Consider the following 9,517-nt stretch of genomic DNA (forward strand, 5'->3'; position numbering starts at 1 on the left):
ATGTTCAATATATGAAGGAACAATGACTCAAAAAACAAGAAGAGCTTGAGACGATAAAATAGGAAGATCTCATGAAGCTGGAAAAGGAGGCCAGAATAGAGGAGAGGTGGAATAGCTAGTTGAGTTTGGTATGAAATGGAAAATTTGTATTCTGATCCATAGCATATAATAAATTTGTATATTGGTTGTATGAAAAAATTATTGTGCATGTGAATAAGAAAAGAAAATTTTTTATTTTTTATTATATTATATCATGTGAATTTATAAATTTCCTCACAATATGTGTTACCTTTTAATTTCTGTTACTCTAACATACAAGTAGTTGTGTGCTCTATGTGTAGAGAATGCAGTCCTATAGTTATTTTGTATAAGGTTGGAGTTACCTTTATGTCAGATGGTATCAGAGCTCATTTAAGCTCTTGAGAATGGTTCCTTGTTAGTGCTTCTGTAGTGTAGGGTTGTGATTGAACCTATGAGGGGTTGTTCAATGCAATTGTTGGAGGGAAAGTTGTGAGAATCCAAGCCATGATAATCCTCGTGAATGTTATTCAAGTTGTTAGCCACTATAAAAGTTATAATAATTACACCATGTAAATATGGAGTAACACAAGGAGGTTCTAGGAACAAATAATTAGAGGAATTGAGAAGGAGAATAAAATATTTGGAAAATAGGATACTTGTGGATGTTGAAGCAAATTATGAGTCAGAATATGAGATTTAATAAGAGAGAGATGTTAAGGAAGTGGACTTTGTAGTACATTTAATATCCTTTTATGAAAGATAGAGGTAGCGCAAAGGTGAAAGTTTCTTGCTATGATTGTAGTTCAAAGGCTAAGACTCTCATTGATTGGATAGGGGAGCTTGAGAGGTTCTTTAAGTACAATAATGTTTGAGACCCCAATAGAATTTGATTTTCCATGACAAAGTTAAAGGGGCATGCTAAAATTTGGTAGGATATGTTAAAAAAGGATAGGGTAGACAACCAACAAGAGAATATTATAACTTGGAGTAAGATGATGAGAAAAATCTAGGAGAAATTCCTACCTGCTGATTTCCAACAAAATTTGTGTAAGAAAGTATATAACTTAAGGTAGAATGAGCTAACTATCAAGGAGTACACTAAGAAATTTCTCAAAATATCACACAAATCAGGGATTAAAGAACCAAAATACCAAATGATGGCATGATATATGAATGGATTAAAGTATTAGTTTCAAGATGAGATGAGAAGATATTTATTTTAGAACGTTGATGAAGACTATCAAGTTTCCCTGAAGGTGGAGGAGAATATTGGTAGAAAGGCATGATAGAAATTTTGTAGAAAATGACCTAGAGGTAGAGGTAGAGAAAGTTTTGCTAAAGGAAACGAAAAGGAAAATAATCCACCAGAAACCAAGGAAATAAATGAGAAAATGACATTTGAAGAGGTAGAGGATTAAAAAGAGGAAAAGGTAAGTACATCATTACTTTCTACATATGTGGAGTAGAGGACGTAAGGCATCCAAATGTATGGAAAGCATAATGCAAGAAGAATAGGTGAAGCCCAAACATAGGTCACATAGGTATGTGAGGAAACAACTATTGGTAAAATTGTAATGGTCATTTCGCATGGATAAGGTGAGAGTTTGATGTTCCAAAGGTGATGCTTAAACCTAGAGAGAAGATGATAGAAGAACTTGAACAAAGAAGAAATTTTTTTAAGACTAAATGTAAGGTTCAAGGAAAATATTGTAATCTAGTCACAGATGGTGGAAGTATAGAAAATTAGGTACCCACAAAAGTCATAGAGAACTTAAAGTTAAAATGTATTCCCATTCATAATCCATACTGAGTTTCATTGTTACAACTAGGACAATGAGTGACTGTGATAGATCGATGCTTGTTAAATTTTCAGATTGAAAGCTTTAATGAATAGGTATTATGTGATGTAGTAGAGATGGATGCATGTCATGCATAACTAAGAATACCATGATTATTTGATAATAATGTTTTTTCACGATTATAGGAAGAATACTTATGTCTTCAAAAAGGTTGTAGGATGATACAAGTTGGAACCAATGTTGGAAAGTGAAATGATAGCAGTAGGAGGTAGTAGTAGCCAAATTATGTTGTGTTAAACTAAGGATTTTTTAAAGGGACATAAAAAAGGTTCTTTTCTGTTTGGCCATAATGCTAAAACAAATCTAAGAAGGTGGGAAAAGGAACTCTATACTAACAAATATTTGTCCTTTATTGAAGGAAATTGAGGATATTGTTACAGATGATTTACAAATATGATTACCTCTTATGATAAGTATATCACATCAAATTGAATTGATACTAGGGTCAAGTCTTCCTAAGAAATCTCCTTATCAATTGACTCCAGCCAAAAGTGATGAAGTGTATAGGCAATGGTAGAAGAATTTCTTAAGAGAGGAATAATCAGAGAGACTTACATCCATGTGATATATTGACAAAGTTGGCACCCAACAAAGGAGGTGAATGTTGAATGTATATAGATTCAAAACTATTAATAAGATCACTATGAAGTATAGGTTTCCCTTACATAGTATGGATGACATTATGAATTTTTTGAGTGGTACCAAGCATTTTTTAAATATAGATTTGAAGAGTGAATATCATCAAATAAAGATAAGGGAAAGCGATGAATGGAAGATAATGCTTAAGACAAGTAATGGATTTTTTGAATGGTTATTCATGCTATTTAGGTTAACCAATGCCACTAGCACATTCATGAGACTTATGAATGAATTCCTAAAACTTATTTTGGGGAATTTTATTCTTTTATACCTAGATGGCATTCCACCCTTTTGTAAGACCAAGAAAAAACACTTAGAGCATGTGAGAGAGGTGTTATAGTGGTTGAGAGAATAAAAACTACTAATAAATTTGTAAAAGTGCACATTCCTAAAGGATGAGTTAGTGCACTTGGGATTTGTAATTTCCAAGGAAGCCTTGAAGACGAATAATAAAAATATAAAAGCCATTTTGGATTTTCCAAGACCTAACTGTACCTTTAATGTGAGAATATTCCATGGTTTAGCAACCTTCTATAGGAAATTTATCTAAAACTTCAATAAAAATTTTCCACCATTTATAGAATGTATGGACAAAGGAAATTTCCAATGGACAATAGAAGCCATTAAATCATTTGATAAATTAAAGTGGGATATAACTAAACAACCAATATTGGCACTTCTAGATTTCATTAAGGTGTTTCGAGTCGCTTAACAATTGGAGCTATGTTGAGTCAAGAAGGATGACTAATTGAATTCTTTAGCCAGATGCTAAATGATTATAAGAAGAAGTAATTTGTTTATGATCTTGATTTGTTTTATATTGTACAAGCTTTGAAGAAATGGTGAAATCACTTGCTATTAAAGGATTCTACCTTATTTACTAATCATAAAGCATTGCAATACATCAATAATCAAGGTAAGCTTAATTAGGACCATTCTAAGTGGATATATTTTTTGAAAAGTTACACATTTGTTTTGAAACATAGGTCTAGAAAGTTAGATAATGTTGCAGATGTATTAAGTCATAGGATAGTGCTATTGAATATCTTGTCAATTCAAGTGGTGATATTTGAATATTTTAAAGATTTGTATGAAAAATATGTAGATTTTGCATAAGCTTGGAATGCATGTAAGGCACCTTTGAGTGTTAATATAACTATGTATTTGGATTTCCACATCCAATAAGGATTCTTGTTTAAGGATAAAAGTTTATAAATTCCATGGATTTTGTTGAATATTGTTAAATAGTTACATAGTAGAGGTTCGGGTGGATATTTTGGTGTTGACAAGACCACAACATTCGTGAAGGAAAGATACCTTTGGCCCAACATCAACAAGGATGTTATGAATTTTTTTAAGTGCTATAGGATTTTTTAATTCGTCAAAGGAAGGATTCAAAACATAGGGTTGTATACTCCACTACTGATGCCAAGAGTGGCCTTGAGAAGATGTAAGTATTGACTTCATCTTGGGACTATTAAGAACATAGACAGTTAATGATTATGTGATGGTTGTAGCAGACAAATCTTTGAAGATGGAACATTTCATACCATGCAAGAAAACTAATGATGCTACTAAAGTTGGTGTTTTTTCTTCCAGGAAATTATGAGATTACATGGACAACCAAGGAGTATCACTTTTGATAGAGATACCAAATTCCTTGGACATTTTTTGAGGGTAATTTGGAAGAAAATGTGTTAGAAGTTGTTGTAGAATTCCACATACCATATAAAATTAGATAATCAAGTCGAGGTGGTTAATTAGAGTCTTGGGAGTTTGTTGTGTAGTTTGAGTGGAGAAAAAATAGGAAAATATGATTTGGATTTGGCTAGGTTGAATTTTCTTACAATGATTCAATCAATAGGTATGTTGAAAAGAGTCAATTTTGGATTGTTTATGGCAAGTCATCAAGGGGAGTTGTGGATTTGGTTAAGTTGCTAAAAATGGAAGATAAAAGGAGTGATAATGCAAGTGAATTTGTGGAGGACATGTATGAAATGCATTAGAAGGTAATACAAAGGTTTTGAGGATGCACCATGGGTTTTTAAAGAATAATTGACATTTCTTGCAAGAACTTCCTCCTCTATAATGGTTACTTTCTTACGCATGAGTTGGAAGATCATGTGTTTTTTACGAAGGATGTTTGATGTAAGAACATATTTGGCCAAAAGAAATCCACAGTGACCAATTTTAATTAGTATCTTAGAAGATGAAATAAGCATATTGCATCACCACCTTGTTGTTATGTTACTATAACACAACATTACCCTATTGTTATGTTTTGTGACACTGTTACTGAAACACCTCCCTACTCCTATGTTGTTACAACACCTCCCTATTATTATTTTACTATGAAACCAATGTTGTTATAATGTTGCAACTCTAGTTTAAAACTATGGATCATGACTGCAATTATTCCATGGGTCTCAAGGGACTTCGTGGTGAATTAATGGACCACATGTGTGAAGAAGTAATAATTAATTGGGAAAATAGATGAGGAAATAATGATTAGATAGGGAGTCAAACCATTGTTATGATTCAATATATGAAGGAATGATGACTGGACTAGGAAATTAATGAGGAAGTTGAACCATTATGGTGGTTTAATTTACCTAATCATTGTTTAAGAACATGGAGAAGAAAAAATAGGGAAGGGGATTTGAGATGGTTGGAAAACAAAAAGAGCTAGAGAGGTTAAAATAGGGAGATTCTCTAAAGCATGAAATTCTAGAATAGAGAATAAGATTAACAACTAGAGGGGCTTCACCTTGTAATAGGTTTATAGATATTGAGGGGCATAAAAAAGGGTATCTAGTAAAAATAATGGGTCATTTTATTGGAAATACTTATTATGAGGGGGTTTCAGAAAAATTGTTTCGGTAGGTATTCACCATTACTTAGTGAAATTAAGGGTATTCTTTAATATTCCATGAACATAGGTGCTATGTCACAAGTTTACTGAGTGAAGGTCCTATGAAAATAACTAGTTGTTTCTAGTGTGACATAGATGGTTGGTATGTTTTGGCATCACATGGAATACAATTGTATACTAATTGTAAGAAAATATTTCTATGTATGTGAATAAGAAATGGAAATTTATTTTTTTCTCTTAGTTTGTCTCATAGGAATTTCTTAATTTCCTCATTATATATGTTAGCTTTTAATTTTTGTTATTAGCTAGCATACAAGTATTTTTGCACTCTATGGACAGAGAAAAGATTCTTGTAGTGGTTGTGTATAGCGATGTAGGTATCTCTACATCGATCATTCTTTGGTTGTTTGATAGAAACTCCTCTTTTGTGTGTGTGTGTCTACACACACACACATACATCACGAAATTAAATTGCTTCAAATTGCTAAATATTAAATTATCAATCTAAATGTTAAAAAGCTTGTGAGATGAATCCACCATATGTGGAGGATCAAAGAATCTACCTAAGAGATTAAAAAAAAATACATACACCATATCAATACCTACCAGAACTACAACTTCATGATTACAATATCTCACTTTCTCAGAATGTTCATGTATTCATAGCCTGTTCAATTCAATGGAAGAGGATAGGGATAGATATAACTACAAGTGAAAATCAAGTAAAATATAAGGTTACTTCAATAAAAAAATATAAAAAATATATATTGGATGAAGGCAGATGAGGAGGATGAAGACTCGGATAGGGCTTTTGGGTACTGCATGTTACTGCAGATAACCATGGAAGGTCACCGGTAACCCTGTTTCAACGTCTCCTGCAATGCTTTGTACTTTACCTTATCTCCATTCTGCTCACCGTTAACTTGATTATGACTTGTCGGGGCTTTGGGGGATTTATTACTGTTCGCATTTATTACCCAGCCGTTACCTATCGACGGTCTGTTCTCCCTGTCCCTGGTTTTCCGTTTCCGGGATTTGGTTTTCACTCTCCGTTTCTACAACATTCTCAAGGTGTCCTCCGTTTCAAGGAGCAGCTGTCATCATGGATGAACTCGATGCCATTGATTACTCTAAAGACCCGCTGGAGGGGGTATCCATCTGGCGCTCCACGTATTCCGCATCTAAAGGTATGTATAGCTCTGGCCTCTCCAAAAGTTATCCTTCATACTCCTTTGCGGAACCGTCATGGTCACAGTCTGTGGTTCTCCCGGATGACCCGCCTACTTGGCCATCGCTTTCTACCCCCCCACATTCCCCGGATACCCTTGGTTTTGTCACTGACTGTCTAAACCCTAACCCTGGTTTGGACCTCCATGTATCTGGAGTGCCAGCCTGACAGTTTATCCCCCCATCGGTGACCATCGGATCTACCGGTTTTCCCCCTCAGGCCTCATCTGCTCCACCTTCTAGCAGCTTTACCACCGTTCCGCCTCTCACCGGTTCTATTCCTACCTCCGTTGGAAACCCTAACCCTTCCTCGTCTAACCCTAACCCTCCCCCTGCGGTTTCAGGCCCTCTTCCAAGTCGGGTACAGCACTAGCCACCTCATCAGGGGTCTAAGAAGAAGTACAAGTGTTACAAGTCCAAGGCGGACGATATCTTTCTCAGATTAGAAGAGGACATTCAGTGGGGAGAGACTATGGATTTCGCTGACAGAGTCTTGGTCGGGCGCATCAGAGGACAAAATTACATGGCTGCCCGTTTGAAAACTTGGGCTTCCGAGGTTTGGGGTCACCATCTGGTGGACATCCCCTTCGTGCAGACTTTCGTGAGGGGATGGTTCGCACTGAGATTTGCCCATGCTGATCATACCAACTGGGTTTTGTCCTCCTACTGGCATTTTGAACATGCCTCGGTTCTCCTGAAGCGCTGGACACCTCTTTTTGATCCAAAGACTGAGAAAATTGGTATCGGACTAGTATGGATTCAGCTCCCAGGTCTCCCTTTGCAATATTGGTCTGAGGACATCTTCAGGCGGATTGGTAACGCCATAGGCTCCTACATGGAATATGATAAGTCCTATCAATACACGAGCATGATGGCATATGCTCGGATTCTTATCAATCTTGATACTCGGGGCGGCTTACAGGAGTACATCACTATACAGTGGAGGGACACATCCCGCAAGCAAATCACCGATTACGAAGGCATTCCATATCAATGTCGTAGATGCCACAAAGTGGGGCACTTATTCAAGGATTTCCCCCTCTTGCATAAGATCAGGGGTACTGAACAGAGTTTGGAGACAGAGCAGCCCAGAGGAAACCCTTCTCGGCACGATAAAGATATTGAACCAGAGAAGATTGACAAGGATGCAGAGGACACCCGGGGAACACCTGATAAAGTGGGCACTGATAAGGGTCACACTGTTACAAACCCTTCATCGCCTCCCCCTCCAGCGTGTACCAGTCCAGCAAAGGAGGACATCTCGCAGTCAGGTATGTTATCTACATCCTCCTCTCTCTTTTCTCTTGTATCTGGCATATCTGAAGCTCTTGCATCCCATTCATACAATATTACATCTCCTCCTACTTTATCATCTTCGATCTCCTCAATTTTATTTAGATCTTAGGGACATGCTCCTCCCTCCTCTCTTCACTGCTCTCTTCCCCTTCCCCCTCCCATCACTGCCCCCAGCATCCCATCTCTATCATCATCCTCCCTTCACTTTCCATCCCCTCCCCCTCTGTATCCCCTCGGTACTCTCTCCATTCCAGATCGAAGGATAGAGGACATGACGCGATTGGTCTGGACCCTGAGATTACCCCTGCCTCCCATAAACCCTCCAGGGGTCGCCCATCTCATCTCACTAAAGCCAGACACACTGCGGGTGAAGAAGTTGCCCTCAGGCGACAACAAACCATTGATAGGGCCCTTAGAGCTAGGAATGGCCCTCTGCCTCACCCTCCATGAAGTTTCTATCCTACAATTGCAGAGGGTTTGCTAGCCCTCCTAAAAAACTAGCACTCAGAAGATTTCTCACTTCGACTCAGCTGGACATTATTTTCTTACAAGAAACTCTTTGTTCGGCTGATTCTCTTATTCCTACTCTTAATTCTTGGTTACCGAATTGGACTTTCCACTCCCTGGACATGTCTGGGAGATCTGGGGGTATTGCTATTGGTTTATACAACAAGACTATGGAGCTCAGGAACATTTGGGGAGGTAGGGGTTTTATTGGTATGGATATATATGCCCACACATTAGAGTCTGAAGTTCATATTATGAATGTATATGGTCCATGTGTGGATAGGGAAAACTTTTGGAGAACCCTTCTAGACTCAGAATTCCTACAGGCAGACAACATCATTCTTGGAGGGGATTTAAATTTCTCGTTGGGGTACAATGAATCTTGGGGACACTCGGCCCAAGTAGATGGCCTAACAGACACTATCTCTACCTTACTAGAGGAGCATCAGTGGGTAGACATTCCATCTGCCAGGATTCAGTATACTTGGACAAACAATCGTAGTGGAGACCACAGCCTGGCAAGGAGACTTGATAGATTTCTCATTATAGAAGCTTTCCTCAACTCTCATCCTCATATTCGTTAGTGGGTTGGTACTGGAGGTATTTCTGATCATCGGCCAATATACTTGGAATTGGCCGATACAAACCTGAGAATTAAAAGCCCCTTCAAATTCAACGCCTCTTGGCTCAAGGACCCTTCTTACATTCAAATGGTCACTGATTACTGGCAAACCAACCCTATACTGGAACGCGAGGATCATACAGAAGGTTTTATCAAGAAATTGACAGAACTTAAGAGGATCTCCAAAATTTGGGCACACCAGAAACGAAAGAATGATGACAACACCCTGAGGGAGGCAGAGTTGGCCATTGCCACACATGAGGATACTTCCAATGGCACTTTCCTATCACAAGAAAGCAAAGATCACTATACCTCCCTCATCTCGAAGCATTCCCAAATACTGAAGGAAAGGGAGGAGAGTTGGAGGCTCAGAAGCAGGGCAATCTGGCTCATTGAAGGAGATGACAATACCAAGTTCTTTCATAAATTTGCCAACGGTAGAAAAGCCATAAATACTATTTGGGAACTTCGTAA

General features: G+C 37.6%; 1 protein-coding gene across 1 annotated transcript; it reads left to right on the top strand.

Moving 5' to 3' along the window:
• The first annotated feature begins 7,090 nt into the window (after positions 1-7,090).
• On the top strand, positions 7,091-9,005 carry LOC149192716 (uncharacterized). The gene is made up of 2 exons (XM_089407069.1): positions 7,091-7,889; positions 8,467-9,005. Exons 1-2 carry the CDS (start codon positions 7,091-7,093, stop codon positions 9,003-9,005), a joined length of 1,338 nt encoding a protein of 445 aa, XP_089263195.1.
• The last annotated feature ends 512 nt before the right edge of the window (positions 9,006-9,517 follow it).

This window comes from Pinus tabuliformis, chromosome 2_2 (assembly GCF_031772625.1).
Source record: "Pinus tabuliformis cultivar Carrire ecotype Pingquan chromosome 2_2, CPIR1, whole genome shotgun sequence".
NCBI lineage: Eukaryota > Viridiplantae > Streptophyta > Pinopsida > Pinales > Pinaceae > Pinus > Pinus tabuliformis.

What these genes read in the sequence shown, in the direction of transcription:
- LOC149192716 (XM_089407069.1), top strand. Translation starts at nt 7,091, where the DNA reads ATGGATTTCGCTGACAGAGTCTTGGTCGGGCGCATCAGAGGACAAAAT. An exon ending in GGAGGACATCTCGCAGTCAG is followed by an intron (nt 7,890 to 8,466) that starts GTATGTTATCTA and finishes TTTTCTTACAAG; the next exon opens with AAACTCTTTGTTCGGCTGAT.